This window comes from Eptesicus fuscus, chromosome 7 (assembly GCF_027574615.1).
Source record: "Eptesicus fuscus isolate TK198812 chromosome 7, DD_ASM_mEF_20220401, whole genome shotgun sequence".
Lineage (NCBI taxonomy): Eukaryota > Metazoa > Chordata > Mammalia > Chiroptera > Vespertilionidae > Eptesicus > Eptesicus fuscus.
The window spans coordinates 20,883,897-20,905,810 of record NC_072479.1 but is presented as its reverse complement, the minus strand read 5'-3'; the positions used below and the strand labels follow the sequence as shown (position 1 = coordinate 20,905,810).

The window sequence follows — 21,914 nt, the reverse complement described above, 5'->3', positions numbered from 1 at the left end:
AGATGCGCCTGGATCTAAGCGGCCTGGGCCTCCGGGAAAGGGCAGGATGGAGTGGATTAGCTTCATTAACAACAGGCTTGGTGGCGCCTGCCTTAGCCCCCGTGTGACACTCTGAAATCTAAAGGTTGTTTGTCCCAAGGCCCTGGGAGATTTACGCTCTCAAATAGCAGGCATCCCACTATATTTAGTGTTGTGGCCCCAGGATCTAGCTTACCTGTTCCTCAGCATAAGACACACAAGAAAAACCACTTAGTAAATATTAGCCATTGCCAGCATTAAGAAATGCATTCTGGAGAGGGCAGATTATTTGAAGAAATGTTTAAGCTTGAGCCGACGTTTCACAGAATACAAACGACTGCTCAACCACAGATTTAAAAAAAAAAGGGGGGGGTGATGGGAGGGATTTTCCTTCTCCCTTTCTTCTGGAAAACAAACAAAAACAAGAAAACCTCTTCACCTCTCTAGGCCTTCATTCTCCTCTCTCCCCACTTCCCGGGCGAATTCTGGACGCGTCTCCCCAGGCACTGCGGAGCCCGCGTTCGCCGCGGCGCCTCCAGGCCCGTCCTCCCGGGGCGCAGCTCGGCCGAGGCTGAACGTAGTTAGGGTCCCTCTCACGGGGACGGTATTTAAGGTCCTTCCGGGCAAAGCCGCAGCGTTTATACACAGGGAGGAAGGGGTCTTTGCTTCTTTCCATTCACTGGCATTGCAGCGGGCCCTGCCCTCCCGCGCTCGGCGGGAGCGCCTTCGCCGAAGCCGATTCACGAGCGGCGAGGCGGGCCCGCTCCCGTCTCCCCTCCCCCGCCGCTCCGGGCGGCGCGCAGGCGCGTTGCCGCGCGGGGCGGAGCATGCGCGGGCCGCTTAAACAGGGGCGGGGGCGGCGCTGCCGTCGTCCAGTCCGAGCGAGTCTCCGCAACTGTCTCCTCGTGGTGCGACCCTCGAGCGTCGCTCTTCGCGTGGCGGCGGCGGCGGCGGCGACAGGAGGGAGCAGAAGCGAGCGGGCGGCGGGCTCCATGGAGAGCGGCGGACGCCGGAGCAGAGGCGGCGCTTCCTCCCCGGCACCCGGGCTCCAGTGACCCGCGCTCGCGCCTTGCCCCGCGTCGGAGCGGCCGCCGGCTCCGGGACTGACCGGCTTTGCTGCCCACCCCGCGCCGCCGCCTCGCCTCCCGGCACCCCTGCGCCCGACTCGCCTCGGCCCCACTCCCCGGCGGGGTGGCGGCGGCCGGGCCCCCGCCGCGGCGTCTGGAGGAGCAGCGGCCGCCAGAACCCGCCTCTATGATGAAGTTCAAGCCCAACCAGACGCGGACCTACGACCGCGAGGGCTTCAAGAAGCGGGCGGCGTGCCTGTGCTTCCGGAGCGAGCAGGAGGACGAGGTGAGGCCGGCGCGCACCGCCCGCGGGGCGCCGGGCCGGAGGGGGTGCCCCAGCTCTCCCCTCGCCCCGCCCGGCCCTCCGTCTGGCTGCCGGGCTGGGAGGGATTAGCCCCCCTTCCGCCCGCCCGCCCGGCCTCCCTTCCTCCCTCCCTCCCTCCTTCCTTCCTTCCTTCCTTTCTCTGGGCTGATAGAAGAGACAAAGGGGCTCGCCCAGCCTGACCTCCTCCCGCCGGGACGCGGTGCGCACCGGAGGCCGAGCCGCCCCGGCCCCGCCGAGCCCCGCCGTCCGGTCGCGCCTAGCCAGTCACCATCTTAACGTGCGAACCGAGCGTGAAGCCCGGTGAATCTGAGTGCTAATGGAGGGAGTGGAAATGGCGTGAGTGCTGCCGCTCTAGCCTTTCTGCCCCTTACATGTTCCTTCTGCCTGACAACAGTGTGCGGTTTCTCGTGAAATCTAGGCTGGTTTGTGGAATAGCCTAACAGACCCCGAGCTTTCAGATAAAAGCCCATTCGGTCTAGTTCTGTTAGCCTCACGTTTAAGTGGCTCGTTGAACTCCTATGCACTTGTCGTGATTATACTTGAATTTTTTTTTTTAAGTTGTCTGGTTGCAGAAAAACGGTTAGTGAAGTACGTGGAATAACGCCAGAAGGGAGATGGACTAGAGGTGGGGGCAAAGTTGCCATTTTCCAGACAGTCTCTGGCTCTCGGCATATTCATCAAAGCTTTTTTACTTGGCCGTGTTTGGTTTGACGTCTGGAGAGGAGCTGTCTTTCTTGTCCTAAGAGTAAGCAGTCAATCTAGAATTGGTCCAGCTGCGTTGGGTTGATAGTGAGGTCCTTGAGTTTTCCCTCTTGGGCAGTTCTTACTTATTTCAGTTACATCTACTTATTTTAAAAATGGCTCGCTGCTTTAAATTTGCTAAGGGCAATAATATTTTGCTTAGGGCAAGAATTTTTTTAGCATTTCCACTCTAAAATGATTAGAGAGGGGGGGAAATAGCATTCTGAGTTCTGCTCAGAATGTGCACAATAAAATACCAGGCTAAAGCTGGAGATGGGAATCTAATGGCTTCCTTATTGCTAGTCCGTGTAGTTAGGCCGAGTGTGACATTGTGTACACCCAGTTCTTAGCATGTTAACAAAAATCAAAGTGCTTCAAAATGGTTCTCTTCCAAGTCTTGTTTTGTCTTTATTTATTTATTTATTTAAAAAGCAAGCTTTTTAGTGATATCAGTGCTCAGTTGCGGGGTCTTTAAGTGTTAAACCTACATTTTCAGAAGAAATTGGTCTGTGTCTGAGCTGGGCCTACTTAGGAGAGCTCGAAAGTAAAAGGGGAAAGGTGTTTTAACATTTACAAAGTAATAAAATCAAGCATGAAATGTATTCTATTAAAAAAGATAAAAGATTAGAAGGTCCTTGAGGGAAGGACCACATGAGGATAAATAGCCCAAAGTAATCAAAATAGGTTAAGGATCTTGTCTAATCTGCTCACTATTGTGTAGTCACATTCTTAGTTGAGTGATAATATGGAGGCATTGCCTAAAGACTTTTAACTTTGTTACATTTAACCCGCTTAGTGTTGGTTTATAGGTGAGAAGACAGTTGCAGAGCATAAGTACTGACTAATTAAGAAGAGGTAGTCAGATCACTGGGCCCAGCTCATAGCAATTGGGTGCACACTATTTGCTGAATGAGTGAGATTTTGTGAGGCTGAGCTTGGAGGTTTTCCTGAAAGTACTGACTTTGAAGTCTGGTCATAACCTGAACTTGGAATCCAGGTTTTGTAAAACACAAGCTCTAGGGAAAATATGGGAAATGGGAGAAAATTGAAATGGTCTATAGTGTGTGAATGGGTAAAGCAAAGTGTGAGAACTTCAGAAGTTGCCTTAGCAAATAAACAAGGTCTTTTTGTGATGGGGAATTATTTTTATTGTAATAAATGCTAAATTACTAGCCTCTATTTGAGTCAAGAGACTGGTGCCATTAGATAAAATGAAGTGTAAGGAGCAAGATTTGGAGAATTTATTAGATCAATCCATTACATAAAACTTTGTAAATTTGATCATTTCTGAGTTGAGAAGCCAAATGAATCACTTTGTTAGAGAATATAGGAAGGCTCTGAATTCTCTGAAATGCATAGCCACTTTCAATATTTGGTTTAGTACTTCAGGATTATCTTCATTTCTGTAGTTGTGTACAGTTGGGGGATCCTTCTATAATACGATATTTATAGAATGAACCCTGTTAGTTACCTTTCCTGGGCATCTTGGTGCTTTGCTATGAATTTTTCCCATTCTGTTGAAATTACATTGCTAGCTTTCCAAGACTAGAATACAAGCCAGCCTGAACTCCCCTCTCTCCATCTGATAGATGAGATTTCGTTTCCCCCACTGGGTTAAGAACACCTAGATCCTGGGTGGGAGATTTATTTATTTATTTATTTATTTTTTTTTTAATTTATTTATTTTTTTAAATTACTTTATTGATTAAGGTATCACATATTTGTCCTCAACCCCCTCCCCCCATTCCCTTCCCAATCCCCCTCACACGCAAGCCCCCCTCCCCCTGTTGTCCGTGATCATTGGTTAGGCTCATATGCAAGCACACAAGTCCTTTGGTTGATCTATCTCCCTTGTCCCCACCCTCCCCTACTTTCCCTCTGAGGTCTGACAGTCTGATGGATGCTGTTCTTGTTCTTCAGTCTATGTTGTTCATCTTTTCCCCTAGATGAGTGAGCTCATGTGATACTAGGAATACACTTATAGGGACTGAAAATGAGACAAGCAATAATGGTTATGCTGAGAGGCAAATGAATCAGTCTGTAGTGAGTTTCTTTCTGGGCCAACAGTTCTTTTGAGTCCCGGTTTCTATGTCCAACTGTTGTTAATGTGTTCATAACAGCAATGATATTTCAGTTCTGGATGGTGGACAAATGGTGGTATTGCAGGTCTGACCCTCTCTGGTTTGGTCCTGGGCAATCTGCAGTGACGCATATCTGCTGACTGCTAGTATGGCAAGGCATTGTCAGCGTCTTCCATCTCTGGACTGTTTCTCTTCTGACTTCATGGCTGGAGCACTCCTGTCAATTCCTCTCTATTGCAGGAATCCACATGTCTCAGAGTTGTTTTCTGAAAATATACAAACATATTCTCGACCAAAAGTTAATAAAGGAATATTTTCTATGAATTTGATTTGCGATCCTTTTTCATTTTTTTGCCCAAATGATTTTCCTTTGGCTTGTTTTGACACCATGTATGTTTTACCTGGGTGACTTGCTGTTAGCATTACAAATGAAAGTTAATTTTCTAAAGTAAAAATTTTCTAGATGTAATTTATTTGCAGGATATTTTTCCTTACATGATATTCTTCTACTATCCCCCCTTTTTTGGTTTAAATATTGGGAGGCTTTTGGAAATTTTATGCTGTAATCTTGATAGCTTTTAAATTTTACTTTTTTTGCACTAAAATGTGACTGCTTTAGGTTCATTATATGTTATGCAATTTTACCATGAGATGAACTACCAATAAAAATTTTAGTTAACACTTTAGTAACAGCTTTTTTGTCCAGTACAATTGATTTTTCTAGAGTATTTGCTTATTTTGATTGGCCAATTTAAATTAGTCTGAAAACTTGACTACTATTTTACTGTCAAATTTAATATTCTAACAACCATCTTGTTTTACCCTGTAATTATTAGTGGAGAGGATTATTTGCCTTCTTGAGTAGGCCCTGAGCATTCCTGGTGCTAGGCTGGATTTAGATATCCTAGACCCCAGTTCTCTGGATCATGGGTGCAAGACATGTCCATCAAGTCTTGTTGCGGTGAGAGGGCATCTGCTGTCGGCCAAGTCTCTGTTACCTGGGTCCCGATTTGAGCTGGGCATGTGAAGCTGAGCAGCCATGGGGGCAGGAGATCTCCTTCAGCAGGGGTAAGGGTTCAGGCCCCTGCAAACTTGGGGGGGTGAAGGTCTGTGCCCCACCTCTGTTGACCCCCAAGTTCTCTCCTGATGGCCCCTGTGCGACTGTGCCTGTCTTAGGTTGTTCCTTCCCTGAGGAATCTTACCCGTCTCTGGCTAACCAGCCATCCTCCGGGGCCAAGCAGGGTGATGTGAGGTTTAGTTCTGTCTCCTTGGTCGCCTATGCCCCCATGGCCTCCGCGCCCAGCACCTGTCTTGGGATCCCCTCGCCTGCTGGCAGGGTCCCAGCACTGATCACATATCTTGTGGAACCCAGGTTTCTTCTCCAAGGAGGCTGGGTGGGAGATTTAAATGTATGCTGTATTTTATGATATGTTTACAGAATGTAAATTAAAATAGTAATTGCTGTTTGACCCAAAAAAACTATGCAGTGCAATGGTATGGTTGTCCCTATACTGAGGAGTTCTCAAGTAGCCCTTACTTTTGAACAGGTTGTTGTAGGAAAGAAGGTTCTTCTAACAAATCAGTCTTCTTTAGGGTGGTTTTATGTGTTTGTTCATTTTATGTTTTTCTGCTTTGTGAACTAAGTTATAAACATTACATTTTTATAGGAAGAAATTAGGCAGAAGTAATTTATCAAGGTCACAGAAGCTGGCAGATCATTTTGACCTCAGGTTCTTCTAAATCTGTGTTCATTTGATCATCTTCTCTTCAGCTAGTTGCTTGTGTGTGGAATCACCCTAAGTTTTGGCAGTTGGGGTTCTGGACAAGCCCACAAGTACATGTCCCATAGTGTAGTTGGGATACTGTTCTTTTGTGAATACATTCACAAAATGTAAAAAAAAGATTCCTTTGAACATACTGTATTTATATGTTTGGTAGTTTTAACAGGGATGCAAAGATCAAGTGTCTGCTCCTAAGGAACATAGTCTATAGCAGGAGGTTAGATAAATGACTGATAAAAGGGGAGGGTGGTAGAGTGAAAGTGCCGGCAGCTACTCCAGGGTTAAGTGTGAGTCATTTGGAGTTGTATTGCAGCTAGTGGGTAAGGAAGAACCAAGCATCACAGAGCAAGACTTGGGTGTTGCTGTGGTCTGGTTGGACTACAGTTTAGGACAGCATAGGACAAATAGTTGAAAAACAGAGCATCTTAAATGTAAGTCTGAAGAATATCTAGGTAAGAAAAGAACTTTTAGTTTCAAACAAGTAACATTGAGCTTTTAGATGTATTCAAGGTTGAGAATGATCTGGCAGCAAAATAGGATAGAGTGCTAAAGGGAGAAATGACTTGATTCTGGTTGGGATCCAGGCACAGTTGTGAGTGGAAAACATTGAGAAAATAGTCTTAAGAACTGGCTTTTTTTAAAGAGAGGGCAATTTATTGTTGGGAGCAGGCAGAGCTGAGGGAAGGGGAATGCACAGCTACTTCCCCCATGTCCCAGAGACACACTGTACCAGTACTTCCACAGAGTGGGGAGGAGACTCACCTGCCTTCTGGGCTGGCTTCCATTTTTATTTACTGCTCTCAATAGCTTTTAAGCTCCCTAAACCAGGGGCAATGTCTTCCAGAATCCTGAAGGTATATGTCCCAAAATGTCTGAGTTCTATGGAATCATACACTGAAACTAAGGCTTATGGGGAAAGTAGAGTCTAAAACCTATACAACTCTTAATAAAAACAATTATAATAAAAAATATCAGTGCAGTTAAGTCTCTACTAGCATTTTTACGTGTAGAATCTTCAGGTGGTCCACCTTTTTCAGAGGTATATTCTGGGACTCATACTTCCTCAGAGATTTAAGTCTTTGGAAATACCTGATTCAAATGGAGACCACTTCATCAAAATGAAATAAAGATCCAAAAGTAGCATTTTCTAAACACAGGGAAATGTCACTAACCTCTACATCTATGCCTGCAGATAGCAGGTGAAACATAAAGGGCAATTTGGAGCCACTGGCTGGAGAGGACTAGTTATCCCATGTACCTCCAGCCTCTGGAGGCATAACTGAATTGCATAGAATTTGAACTGCACTTAGTTTATACGCTCTTTATTTTTAATCCAAACCCGAGGATATTTTTTCAATTGATTTTTAGAGAATGGGAGAGAGACAGGCGCGGGGAGAGGGGAGAGAAAAACATCTATGTGAGAGAGAGACATCGATTGGTTGCCTCTCACACATGTTCTAATGGGGGGCTGGGGTTCTAATCTGTAACTGAAGCATGTGTTCTTTACTGGGAATCTGAACCCTTGACCCTTTGGTCCTTGGGCCAACCCTCCAACCACTGAGCCAAAGGGGAGTTGACATGCTCTTCTTACATCTCCCCAGTGAGAAGAATTTGTGGGGCAGTGTAAGGCACAGACTCAATAATATAGATCATTTTAATTCACAGACTCGGGGCTGTTTCCAAGTTGACCACTGTCACTACTTAAAATGAGAAATACTTCTATTCCAAATGTTTAAAACATTAGCATCTAAGAAAAAGACAAATGTGAGAAATGTCTTTTCAACAGTGCCAGGTGAGTGGTGTTTTATTCTGATAATCATCGATACATGCAAAGAGGGGTAAGGGCTATTAGTGTAGTAGGAGGAATGCTTATATGGAGGTGGTTAGGTTGGATCGAAGAGGAAGAATGTCTTCACTTTTCACCACTCTACCAGCATTGGCTTTAGAGTTTGAGTGTGATTCAAGTCTTAATTCTGCAGGCTGGTGGGTTGACAAGCCTCTTTTTTATAAACTTTTCTCTGGTCTTGGCTCTGGCTTATCCAGAACATTGAATGCCTACTTTCCTCTGTCTTCTTGTCACTTTAGTGACAAATTGTCATTATTTTGGCTATACAAAGTGTAATATACCCAGAAAGATAGTTGAAAAGAAATTTAAAACCTATGAATTACATGTATGGTTCTGTTAGCTGTTGATATATCCTTACTGAATAACCTTTTATAGCCTTTGTTTCTTCACTAATACCATTTTCAGAGCATTAGTTGGCATGCTAATGTTATATTATAGATCCTAGTAGATTGAGGCTATTCTAGAAAAGTTTAGATGGCTTTGGGGGAGAGACTATTGAATAATAATACTTTGGGATGCAGTTCTATAGGTTTAGATTCTTCCAGTGCATTGGAGGGTTGTTGTTTTTTTCCATTAAACACATTTTTATTGATTTCAGAGAGGAAGGGAAAAGGAAGGAGATTTAGAAACATCAGTGATGAGAGAGAATCATTGATCGGCTGCCCCCTGCATGCCCCACACTGGGAATCAAGCCCACAACCTGGGCATGTGCCCTGACCCAGAACTGTGACCTCCTGGTTCATAGGTCAACGTTCAATCACTGAGCCACACTGGCCAGGTGTGTTAGAGGGGTTTTAATTGTTCTTGACTTTGCTTATGCTGCTCAGATTGATTTCTTCTGCCATGGCAAACCCATGCCATAGTTCTATCTACTCTTGTCTGTGGAGTATATCCCTCAGTTCTTGCTCTTGCATTACCACCCTCCCCTTGCCCTCCTCTGCTCTACAAAACGGTTCTGGCCATGACCTCATTTGAACTCCCAGTACTGAAGATGAGTAGGCAAGTACTTAATGAAACATGCTGGTTTTCAAATCTGTACCATCACCAAAGACTCTTTAGCAAATCTCTTAAGCTAGTAATTCAGACATTGATCATTTCTGTACACAGGTATTATTAATTTAAATTGATTATTTTTTTTAAATTAAAGTTTTTAAAAAATATATTTTATTGTTTTTTTACAGAGAGGGAGAGGGATAGAGAGTTAGAAACATCCATGAGAAACATCGATCAGCTGCCTCCTCCACACCCCCTACTGGGGATGTGCCTGCAACCAAGGTACATGCCCTTGACCAGGATCGAACCTGGGACCCTTCAGTCCGAAGGCCAATGCTCTATCCACTGAGCCAAATTGGTTAGGGAATGATCATTTTTTTTGAAAGATGCTTTTTAAGTTAATAGTTTGATCCAATTTAATCATTTATGGAATGTCCGTGCACAATAAGTTCTTGGTTTCAGCTAAATCATTTGTCCAAAACATATGGGCCTGTTTTCTTGAGGCTTTCTAAACAGTAATTTATGAAGGGAGATGTTGAACCATACAGGGGTTCCATGTCACTGACTTTGGAAGAGAAGTTTAGTCATGTTAATGATGTCCTGTAGATAAAGATTTGGTATTAAATTGGAAGCTTAAGTGTTAGTTTCAGAAAAGCAGATGCAGACTATACTAATGGGGTTTTCCTACATTATTAATCTTATGTAATTTAGCTTTTATCTTAGACAAATCCTATATAATAAAAGCCTAATATGCTAAGTGTCCACCATTCTTTCGCCCTTTCGACCAGTCACTATGACGTGCACTGACCACAAGGGAGCAGATGCTCCAACCTGTATGTTAGCTTGCTGCTTGGGTCTGGCTGATAGGACTGGGCAAGATGGGGCTGGACACGCCCTGGAGCCCTCCCGTGGTCCCTCCCCAGCCCCGATCATGCACCAGTGGGGTCCTTTGGCCTGGCCTGCACCCTCTCCCAATCTGGGACCCCTCGGGGGATGTCTGCAGGCCAGGCTGAGGGACCCCACTGGTGTACACCGGGCCTCTAGTTTGGAATATAACAGTCATTGACATAGATACATGACACTGAATTTTATGTTTTTAGGACTCAAACATGAATATCTATGGTTTTGAAACCATCTATTTACTAAATGAAGATGTACTTTTCTGGTGGCTAGCCACCTGTACAATTCTGTCCCATTATGAAGGTAATCAAGGACGTTGCTTAGACTGCATAGAATTGTGTAGTAAGAATTTCATCCAGGCAATAGAAACCAGATTATCCCTAACCCAGACGAGGAAAAGAGGCCTCCAACTCTGCAGCCAAGACCAGTAATTACCATTTATTTTTCCTTTGTTGCAAGATATAATGCTTGTGTGTACCTTAAACATTTTTGTTTTAACTTAAAAACTTACATTCATTTGCCAGTCTTGATAATAGGGCGAAAGCCTTTTTTGTTGTTGTTAATCCTCACCTGAGGATATTTTTCCATTGAATTTTAGAGTGGAAAGGAGAGCGAGGGAAACATCGACTGGTTGCCTCCCACATTCATAGGGATCGAGCCTGCAACCAAACTATGTGCCCTTGACCAAAATCGAACCTGGGACCCTTCAGTCTGCAGGCCAATGCACTATCCACTGAGCCAAACCGGCTAGTGCTAAGGCCAGAGCCTTTGAATACCATAGGTTCTTGCTCGATTTGCTTATTCTGGCTCTTTAATTCCAATTTTGATATATAAGCCCTATTTGCTAATACTTAAGAAAGCTTAGCCTGGCCAGTGTGGTTCAGTGGTTAAGGGTTGACTTATGAACCAGGAGGTCACGTTTGATTCCTGGTCTGGGTACATGCCTGGTTTCATCTCTATCCCCAGTGGGGGGTGTGCAGGAGGCAGCCAATGATTCTCTCTCATCCTTGATGTTTCTCTTCCTCTCCCTTTCTCTATGAAATAAATTTTTTAAAAATGTTTTGTTTGTTGTTTTTTTTAAGAAAGCTTACATTTAAGACATTTCATTTTATTTCACCAAAATTGCTGTATTTGGACATGGTGGTACCCTCAATGTCAGCCATTAGTATTTTCTGTTTTAGCTAAGGCTTTGTCAACCATTGTGTCAATTTACAGTGCTCTCTCTCTGGATTTGCCACTGTTCTGTCAGTTATTTACTTGAAGGGATGATGCAGGTGGGAGCAATAGAGTCCTATCCAGATCAATGAGAGAAACAATGTTCAGACCCCTTCAGCATTAATTGATCACTGTTCTGCAGTGATGGTGTGTCCATAGGCAAAGTTGTCTGCTTTATTCAAATTGAAGTTATGTGCCTGAGTCGGTATTACCATATCTTCTACTTCAACATTTTAGAGGTTCTAGGGGAAAGCTGGGAGTTGCCGAACTACTGTCAGCCTGGAACTTTACAGTTGGGGCAGGTTGAGTTGCTGGCAGCTTACTCAAGTAGGAGGTGAATATCGTGCTGTCTGTGAACTCTTCAGGCCATCAGTTCCTCTGGTCGGAGGGAGGGAGCTGGGCAGAGAGAGCAACTGGCATGCATGTCAAAATATCAGGACCCACACAGGGGATTAAACTTTGCTCTAAATTGATTTATCTTGTGAGAACTGTTTATATTTACTTGAAGGCAATATACTAAGGTAACATTTTCAGGTCAGTTAAGACATCTGTTATCTTAATAAACGTCATTTGGTTATTTATCATAGACCTTTTTTTTTTTTTTTTTTTGACGGGTGAATTTCAACCTAACTTAGCTCATAAATTTTTCATTTATAACATGGATATGTAATACTTGTTTCAGGTACTACATACTTGAAAATTTAAAAAATAGTGAGCTTCTAAGATACTCTGTGGTAATAGCTATTGTGTGTTTTTTAAGTGTTTGCACATCTCAAGCTTAATGATGTTCTTGACTGGAGTCCACAGACTTTTCCTGTAAAGGGCCAGATAATATTTTCGGCTTTGCAGGCCATATAATCTCTGTCACTACTACTCAATTCAAGTTGTAGCACAAAAACATTCACAGATAATATGTAAAATATGAATGACTGGATTCTCATAAGATTTTATTTATGAACATTTGAAATTTGAATTTCATATAATTTAAAAATGTAAAAATCATTTGTAGTTCACAGACTGTATAAATCAGGCAGTAGGCCATAGCTTGACAACCCTTTGCTAGATCATAAATTAAAACTGCCTGTTATCAAATGGAGCAACTTTTTCTAACTTACATAGATTTAGAATATGAAGGGGGCCTCTGTCTAATCTTAAGCAAAAAAGCATAAAAGGTAATAAAAATTCTTTACCCAGCATTGGCTTTACATGAATTTCCCTATTCCTTTCTCACAGCATCTGTTATCTTATGAATATTCTTACATTTTATAGGTGACCTGCCTATGGTTACATATCCTTACATTTGAAAAAATAGTAAGATAATGTAACTGAAGAATAATAGATCTGACCACAAACCTCAGGGTGTACAGCTCTGGTGCTAAAATACTAAGTCTCTTGCTTTTATCTTTGTTGATATCTAAAAATTGGAGAGTTTTACTAACTGAATCTAACAGCTTACATGATTTAATTAGGTAAGAATTATTTAGTGGTGAGATCTTGTTATTGTTGAATTCTGAATTCAGAGATGGTGTTTACAAAGACTGTCAACTGCTTTTTTGTACTATAATGTGTTCTAATAATTTTAATGAAATTTAAAAGTAGGTTAGTCTAGAAGAGATTTACAATCTTGTAAAGGATTTAGAATGTTGTTTATATATGGTTATGGTGGTTCTTTCAGGTGCTGTTGGTGAGCAGCAGTCGGTACCCAGACCAATGGATTGTCCCAGGAGGAGGAATGGAGCCCGAGGAGGAGCCTGGCGGTGCTGCCGTGAGGGAGGTTTATGAAGAGGTGAACAGTAGTTTGTATTTTCTCTTTTCACGTAAACTATATTTTGGAGTTTTACAGACAGCCTTCTGGTTCACAAACAAGGGACTTTGTTATATACACTGAGGAGAAGTCAAGGAGGCAAGTCACATAGGTGATTTTTGTTGATGTTGCCTAGTTTAACATTTTAAAGCATGTGACTATATCTAGTATTTTACTAAGCATATATTTTTTCTACCTGATAAAATAGAGCTAACATCAATGTGGAACATGGACTTGCATAACAATAAGTCTGATCAGTGATCAATATATAACATGATGGCCTTGCCCAGAGCATAGTTAGTATTACACTGAGCAAAAACATAAAGAGATATTAATCATATGCTATGATTCTTTTTCAAGTAAATAAGTAACAAATTTGTTTTTATTTTACTTGTTTTGTCTGTAAGTTCAATAAAATGGTGCACGCACACGCTCAAAAGCATACATGGCCTGCTTGTCTTCTTACACGTGATGATATACCACTTGCTTTTACTCACAAGCAAAACAGCATAGTAAGTGCCACAAAAAGTTATTGAACAGCAGTTAAGAGTATAAATGGGAAAATAATGTTAAAGCTTTCATTGGGCCTTGGTGTGTACTTGGAGGTTTCATAGAGATGGGTCTTGAAGGATTAGTGGCTTCCTAAGGGAAGAACACATTTGAGATAGAGAAGACAAGCATGTACCAGTCTATTAGTTCACACTGACATTCCAATCACTCCTGGTAACCGTAATAAGGACTCTGCCTGTAGAAGGACTTGTACCTCCTGAGGTGTGTGACTTAAGGAAAATTGGCCTAAATGTAAGAAGGGGGAGGAGTGTTTATCAGTTCCCAGAGAAAAGTCTGTTTTCATTCAGGAAGTTTGTCCAAAATTTGTAGGGAGTTAACTTTTGATCAGCTCTTGCCATTTCTTATTTAATAAGTGGCAATAAGTCTGATCAACAGGAAGTTGCATGTAGAGCAAATGAAGTCAGTGTGTTATAGCAAACCAAGGTCGTGAATCTCAGCACATCAAAAAAGTCACAGAAGCAGGCTTAGTGTGGAAGGGGCTAATGTGTTTAGATTTAAAAGTTGAAAGTAATTTTCATATCAATTTTGTTATAAAAGGTAAAATTTTTACATTTCATCTTTTTTCAATAGGCTGGAGTCAAAGGAAAATTGGGCAGACTCCTAGGCATATTTGAGGTGAGTTATGAAAGTAATTCTGGGGCCGTGGCTGGTGTGGCTCAGTTGGCTGGAGTGTCCTCTTGTGCATCAAAAAGTGGAGGGTTTGATTCCCAGTCAGGGGACTTACCCAGATTGCGTGTTTGATCCCTGGTTGGGGCACATGTGGGAAGGAAGTAATCATTGTTTCTCTATCACATAGATATCTCTCTCTCTTTCTCTCTCTCAAAAAAGTAATCCTTGGTTTGCTGATAAGAGAATTAACAAGTAAGTCATAAGCATTAGGAGGGAGGGAAGTAAAAACTAAACTTGCCTGTACCATTAGTTATATACAGCATATTATGACAATACAGTGGAGTTGATGGAGAAACACTTATCTCTTGGTTCACTGGATACTGTTTAGGTATAGACTTTTCAGGAGGTACAGTATCACCTAAGGGCTTAAGTCTCTTATGAAGAATGTCTGGAAATGTACCCTTACCATCAGCATATAACATTAGATGATATACAGAATGACTATCCTTAAAGGGCTGTGTGAGAATACATAGAACAGGTGCTAAAAGCATAGAATTCTCACCTGTATAATCCTTTATTACTGAATGCAGAATGGAATTATGGGGAGGGAATTTGGAAGTGGTCGTCTGTGGAAAGTAGGGGGAAATGTGGTCAAGTCATGAGGCCCAAGCTATTCTCAAATAGATATTCACCCAAGATTCAAGCCTAGATACATGGTATACCGGATACAGTGTGATTGTTTCCCCCAAGACAGTATTTAAGGGTAGCTTAGTCCTTCTGATAGAACCATAAAATTTTTATTTGTGAGCCTTTTTACAGGAATTTAGAAAAAATTCTGATTATACAGTACTTGGTAGAATAATTGTTGAGTAAAGTTCCATCATGTTGACCAGTGTCACCCCAATCAATTTAATAACAAAAAATAGGAGTAAAGTTCTTAAGATAATGTTCAAACTTTCCCAGAATTCAGCACTTGCTTTGCCCAGTTAAGTAGCACTTTCTCCTGGTTAAACTAAAAAACATTGAGTTTTCTATAATTCTGAATAGCCATGGTATAAAGAGCACATTTGTCAGTATGCTGACAAGATTTTAAAAACTTCTCACATTATGTTTAATTTTATTTTTATTTCATTTTTTTGTTAATCCTCACCCGAGGATATTTTTCCATTGATTTTTAGAGTGGAAGGGAGAGGAAAAGACAGAGAGAAACATCGATGTGAGAGAGACACATGGATTTGGTTGCCTCCTGCACACACCCCAACCATGGCCAGGAAACCTGCAACCAAAGTACATGCCTGACCTGAATTGATCCCAGGACCTTTCATTCTGCAGGCTGATGCTCTATCCATTGAGCCAAACTGGCTAGGGTGAAAACTTCTCACATTATAAACAAATATTTCTATAACATGGGAAGGTAATGGTATTAAATGCTTTTACTGTTTTTATAGAGTACAATTTAAATTTTATAGAATTTGAACAGAAAATGGTAATCAGTATACTTTCCCATTAGGAAATATAACAAAATTAGAATGGCCCTACTCATTCATCCTGGTGATTTCAGTGAATTTGTGATCATAGATTAATAAAGATATTGATTTGCCAGGCACAGAGTTAACAAGTTCTTAAGAATAAGGAACAATAATGTTTGTGAGAGATGCCTCTACTTTATTGCTGTTCTTATTCCTTTCCAAAGACAAAATACATTGTTTGAGTGGATTACTCAGGTTATTTGTGGTAGAAAAAATTAGGGCAATTATCTCTAGTCTTAGACTGTACCAAACAAGGCTAACTTTAGTTGAAATGTGGCCTTGAGCCCCTTTGTCTCAAGGCCAACTTGTGTTTAATTTTGAACCTAGAGACAAGACTAGGTGGCAGTTTTAATATGGGTAAAGTTGAGGTTTAATATAGGACTAAAAATGTTCCATGATTGGGTTGACCCAGGTATTCTCAACCTTAGCTGTCCATAGTTCATCTGGAAGCTTTTAAATACCTAGGCCTGATCTCAAACTAACTGAATTGGTGTCTTAAAAAAACCATTTGCTCTGGGTGATCTAATGGGCGACCAAGATTGAGAAGCCCTAGTCTAAGTTAGTAGAGCTGTGCTCTTGTGTGTCTTGTAAACCTCTGAGGGGAATGCTCTGAACTAACTGGGCATACTGCTCTACAGGTCATGAGGGAAGCAGTTTTCTGTGGTGTGGAAAGGCTATCAGTATTAGCCCCACGGAATAGGACCTTAAAAAAGGATAGGAATGTAGATCTTTTAATTACTTATCTGATGGACAGAAATCAGAGTGCTAAAAGTTTAGTACTGGGAGCTAATTGCACCACTTTAATATTTTGTCTTACATAAACTCACTTCTGTGCTGGATTATACAACTGTGTATACTTTGCCCATGTTGGTGAATAGGCTATGCTAATCAGCAGTGTGCCACAACTGATTTTTCCCCTTAAAAGTATGTACATGACTAGTTCCTGTAGATTAAAATGCTTTTCTTTTTACATTCAAGCAGAACCAAGACCGAAAGCACAGAACATATGTCTACGTTCTTACTGTCACTGAAATATTAGAAGATTGGGAAGATTCTGTTAATATAGGTAAGTTTCCTTTTCCTTCTGCTATCGCAATTCTCTTAATTAAAATACTGCATATATGCCCTAGCTGGTTTGGCTCAGTGGATAGAGCGTGGGCCTGCGGACTGAAAGGTCCCAGGCTCTATTCCAGTCAAGTGCATATGCCTGGATTGTGGGCTCTATCCCTAGTAGGGGCGTGCAGAAGGCAGCCAATCGATAATTCTCTCTCATCATTTTCTCTCTCCCTCTCTCTCTCCCTCCCCCACCCCTCTCTTTCCCTCCTTCTCTGAAATCAATAAAAATATATTTTAAAAAAATACTGCATACTTATATCCAATTTTCATCTTAAATTATTTTTTGTTACCTTTCTTTAAAGAAGGGAAGATCAATACTTGAATTATTTTAGAATTCTTCAACATACTGTTGTCCAAGCCATTCCAAAAAAATAGTCATTTGTGAAGGAAGAGTGAGGAACATTTTTAACAGGGTATGGCTTACTTTTTAAATTTGACTTTATTGTATAGTAACCAATGTCATTACTGTTTTCCAGGAAGGAAGAGAGAGTGGTTCAAAGTAGAAGATGCCATCAAAGTTCTCCAATGTCATAAGCCTGTACATGCAGAGTATCTGGAAAAACTAAAGCTGGGTTGTTCTCCATCCAATGGAAATTCCACAGTCCCTTCTCTTCCAGACAATAACACCTTGTTTGTAACTGCTGCACAGACCTCTGGCTTGCCATCTATAAGATAGAATGTGCAATCTCATGGGGAGAGGCTTCTGTTTTCCTTGGCAAACATCTGAATGACGCTTGCAAACTGTCTGAATTTGCCATACAAGGTTTTCAAACAATTTGCATGTTTTTCAGATGCTTTGAATCTTTTTTTTAATAGTGTAAAATATTTTAATAAGCCAAAGCCATGTGGAGTTTTTTTTTAGATGCCTTAACTGTGCCCCGACCCTCCCACCCTCCGTGTTATTTTGGTTGTCATTTTTTTTTTTTCCGGTTTTTCGTCCATTTGATGTCAGTCTGTGGTTTCTGTCAGATCACCTTACTTGTGGGTATGTTTTACCCCCCCAATTAGTTTTCTCATTCACAGCATTAATGTATTCAACAAATCCTTCTGTTGTGGGAATTTACAAAAATAATTCTTGATATTAAAGGAAAACTTTTTCAGAGTATCACAATTTTAATTCATAAATTTCATATTTGGAATATTTCTGTATGGCCCAATATTTTGACAAAGGACCTAATTTGCTATTTTCAGGAATTTGCCAGCTAATTTGTTTCAATTTTTACAACTGGTATTATGTCACTAACATAATTCCCCTATTGCTCAATAGCCCTTTAACACAAAATTTTAACTCTATAGAGTTGGCAATTTTTAGGGAGGTATTTATTGTAAGCAAAACACATGTAGCAAATACATCATCTTATCATGAAATCTGGATTCATGGCATTTGAGTTAGCACACCCAATTGCCAATTCCCTTTATCCATAATCTCTTTACACCAAATATCTGAGAACCAAATTTCAATGTAAATTGCTTTTTAAAAATATATTTTCAGTTTTTGAATTTAGTGACACCTCTTCAAACTTGTTGATCACCGATAACCAACCCACCTAGGTTTGGAATCTAGAACCTCAAATGCCAGTCAGTGATGACGGCTTCACAATTAAAATGGCCTTCTTACTGTTCAGCTGTTACAGACTTAGATTGCTAGGGTACCTTCAGAATGTCTAATCTTTTATAGGTTGTCAATAGGTACTATTTATCGTATCACATACTTTTGGGGCACTGGAACATACCAGAACTAAGAATTATTTTGTCTTATATTTGTCTTTATATGTATTAAAATCAAGAACCCTATCTAAAATATATAGGTACCTTTTCTGAAACTCCTGTATTTCCCCCAAATAGGCCAGGAATAAGGTGGGAGGGAAAACCTTTGAATAAGATGTGGGGTGGGGGATGAAGGCAAGATCATTCTGTATGTAGACATTAGCCTTTTGTAAATATTGTAACTGGTGAGTATAAAGTAGAAAATAAGTATAGTTATACATTTGTCCTACAAATTATTAACCTTAAAAATATAATTGCTGCTAAAAATAGTGTGCTGTTACACTTGAGGAAAATTGGTGCCACTTTATAAAATGAGATCTTGTGCCATAAATGCAGATGAACTAGATATAAACATTAGTTCACAAGTTAATGCTGTCAAAGGAATGAGTAAATTAACCATTGATACTTCATTCTAAATTATGTGGTGTGGTCAAACACAATCATCCAGAATTTTTGTTTTTCTTTGTACAGAGGTTATATATTCTGGGTGTTTAAATTCCACAGATTGACACTTTCTATCAATCTTCAATGGACTAAGATTTTTGTTCTCAGTAATCTCTGAAGTTTCTTTAAATTACATACTTAACACAGCAGAGAAACTGGATTGTTTTTGTATATAGGACTGTGTTCACCTGAAATGCTGTCACAGTGCTTGTGGGGAGGGGAAGTGGGTATCTTGTACATGACATTCTGAGAGTTAACAATGCATGAAATTATTTTATAAACTCTTAGACTATGTATTTGACCTGTAAAATATGTACAGTATTAATGTCAGCCATCTCTTAAAAGTGAGCCTATAAATATTGTTGTATAATTTTCTTTGGTCAGAAACATTTGGACGAAGTAGTGCCATTCGAGTCAGGATTTCTTCAGTGCCATTTAGCAAACCAGCTGTCTTTAGTCTATGCAACTAGCAGAAATTTGAATGATGCAACAGAAGATTTACAGTTGTCACGCTTTAAATTTCATATGAAATTCTTTGCTATTCTTCTAGAACCCAGTCTAGCAAAATTAAAGGAAGGGCCCTAAGGATTTATTTCTGTTCAGAGAAAAAAACCTACGTTTTCAGGCTCAACAGTTGAATCTACTATGGATAACAAAAAGTGTCTACTTATCTCAACCCTCTAAAGGGAGTGTTGGGATTGTCATTTGTGCTTTCTGTGGGGTACTTGGATAAAATTGGACAGCTAAAATTTTCAGTCCCATGTACCTCCTAATTAAAATAAGTTTGTAAAGTGACTTGTAGACACAAAGTAGCAACTAGCCTGCATGTTGTTGGGTTTTTGGTTTTTGTTACAGGTGACGTTTTCCAACCAGACATCTATTCAGTTTTCCCGTGTTGACCACACAGTTGTATAAAGAAGCAAAACTGAAGGGGGGTGATTGTTGTATACACTTGAATTGCTTTGCATGGTCTCATTGAGATAATTGGTGTAAGAATCTTGACTTTTTTTTATATTTGGAAACATCAAATAAAAATGGAAATAAAGTACCTTTTTTTTTAATTTTTTTTCTTATTTAGACCATCCAAGAAAAAACTTGTCTTGCATCCCACAGTAACATTACTCTTCTCCCACTGATGGTCATATATGTTCTCAGTAAAAGTACATTTATACACTTCCCTTTATGATTAACTGGGTTATAAAAGGAACTGGTCACCAATAAGATGTTGCCATTACTCTCCCAATGGATATTTCCCATCTTCTTAGTAGCCTAATGGTGCAGGGCGGCTATGGCTGTCTTACAGCACTGTTCCCCTGCCCTAAGTAATTATTTCAATGATTTTCAAGAGCTCTTGATGTACTCTATTTTGCTGTAAGGTGTTACAGATGCTTTCTACACAATACCATCATTTTAATTATTTTACTGTTTAAATGGGTAGCTGGCTACAGGTACCCTGTCAGCCTTATTTCCTCAACCAATAACAACTTTAAGAGTCCTTACATAAAAGTTCTGCTCAAATCTCGTTTAAATTGTAGGAAAGGAGCCCAGGAGGTGTGGCTAAGTGGTTGAGCATTGACCTATGAGCCAGGTAAAGATTACGGTTCGATTCCTGGTCAGAGCACATGCCCAGGTTGCAGGCTTGATCCCCAACCGATCAAGGATTCTCATCATTGGTGTTTCTATCCTTTTCTCCTTCTCCCTCTCATAAATTTTTTTAAAAATTGTAGTCAAAGAGAAAGTTTGGCATTTTCCAGTATTGTTTTCACACTGAAATATAAGAATTCTCCACAGATCTCTTTAAGCAGAATTCTGTGGACAATGACAGGGCTAAACAGTTGATTAAAGTATAATCTTTAATGAGTTTGTTATAGCTGGAATGTTTCCATAGTTGGTTTTGTCTCAAAGTTTCCAGCCAACACTTCCATAAATTCTTAACCCATACAATATTCAGGATCTGCTTTATGCCTGGCGTTGATGCTATAGCACAGAACAGTTTCTACCCCCAAGGAACTTCTATTTAGTGGAGTAGAGATTAAGCTAGGTGTTTACCCATCAGAAGTTCTTAAAATGTCTTATTTTTAAAAGACATGCACCATCTTCAAAAGTAATATTTAAAAGTAAGATTTCCCCCACCAAATACTTTGCTCCACAGCTCCATATAAAATGTTGCTATTTGGTAGAAAAGTGATTTTATCCTTGGTGCTGCTTTGCTTTTCAAAACTCTTATTTTCAATACCTTCCTGACTAGTGCCATTGGCTAAGTTATATGAGTAAGATGAGAAGGCCCTCGCCTCTTAGAGCAAAGGCCCAAATTTACTCAAAGGCTCCATGTCTTTTTTGCCAGAAACTAGTCTCAAATTCCTCTATTTGATATAATTTTAACTGTGACCCCAAAAGTTACTCTTCCCAATATGTGGATTACTACCTTCTGGACATCACATTTCCTGGTTATTAAATGCCAGTGCCAGGCACATATATATATAAATATTGTGAATGTTATTTTTTCAACTTTTACTCAAATTCAAATTAGTGAAATAAAAATATTATTTGGCTATCAATGTGTACCAAGAAACTTAAAACATTTGATGAATCAACTACACAAAATCTCCAAAAATCTTAGTTAAGATTTATGTACTAAGGCAACTAAAATGGTAAGGTGTGAAAATAAAATGCTCAGGCCTGCCTAAAGGGATAATGGTTAGTAATATGTCCATATAATGGACTATCCTACCTAATAAAATAGTAATATGCAAATTGACCACACCTTCGCTACACCCAAGCCACGCCCACCAGCCAATCAGATTGAGTATGCAAATTACCCAATAAAGATGGCGGTTAATTTGCATATGCCGAGGGAGGTTGGAGTGAAGACTGAAGACAACTTAGAAGGAAGAGGGAGGGAAAGCGGAAAGCAAGGTGGCTGCCAGAGGGAAAGCCTGGGCGGGGCGGGGCAGAGCAGGCGGAGCAGGGTGGGGTGGGCGGCAGCGGCAGCACACACGGCCGCAGCGGCCGCTTGCAGGATTCTTCCTGCAAATGGGCTACTAGTTACAGACATAAAATGTAACCCCTTCGCCCAAAAATTCCATCTTTGGGAGATACCTCAAGTTG

At 40.7% G+C, this 21,914-nt stretch overlaps 1 protein-coding gene across 4 annotated transcripts; it reads left to right on the top strand.

The window, feature by feature from the left end:
* Positions 1–855: 855 nt before the first annotated feature.
* On the top strand, positions 856–19,854 carry NUDT4 (nudix hydrolase 4). 4 transcript variants are annotated; one of them, XM_054718799.1, is made up of 6 exons: positions 1,538–1,746; positions 7,679–7,805; positions 12,643–12,753; positions 13,912–13,956; positions 16,458–16,545; positions 17,072–19,854. In XM_054718799.1, the coding sequence occupies exons 2-6, from the start codon at positions 7,785–7,787 to the stop codon at positions 17,269–17,271; spliced, it is 465 nt and encodes a 154-aa protein (XP_054574774.1). In that variant the 5' UTR covers positions 1,538–1,746; positions 7,679–7,784; the 3' UTR covers positions 17,272–19,854. The 4 variants fall into 4 exon arrangements, with proteins under 4 accessions (XP_008141984.1, XP_008141985.1, XP_054574774.1 ...); XM_008143762.3 differs by lacking the exons at positions 1,538–1,746; positions 7,679–7,805 and adding an exon at positions 856–1,371; XM_008143763.3 differs by lacking the exons at positions 1,538–1,746; positions 7,679–7,805 and adding an exon at positions 857–1,371 and having other exon boundaries at positions 16,461–16,545.
* Positions 19,855–21,914: the final 2,060 nt, after the last annotated feature.

What these genes read in the sequence shown, in the direction of transcription:
- NUDT4 (XM_008143762.3), top strand. Translation starts at nt 1,273, where the DNA reads ATGATGAAGTTCAAGCCCAACCAGACGCGGACCTACGACCGCGAGGGC. An exon ending in TGAGGGAGGTTTATGAAGAG is followed by an intron (nt 12,754 to 13,911) that starts GTGAACAGTAGT and finishes TTTTTTCAATAG; the next exon opens with GCTGGAGTCAAAGGAAAATT. An exon ending in GGAAGATTCTGTTAATATAG is followed by an intron (nt 16,546 to 17,071) that starts GTAAGTTTCCTT and finishes ACTGTTTTCCAG; the next exon opens with GAAGGAAGAGAGAGTGGTTC.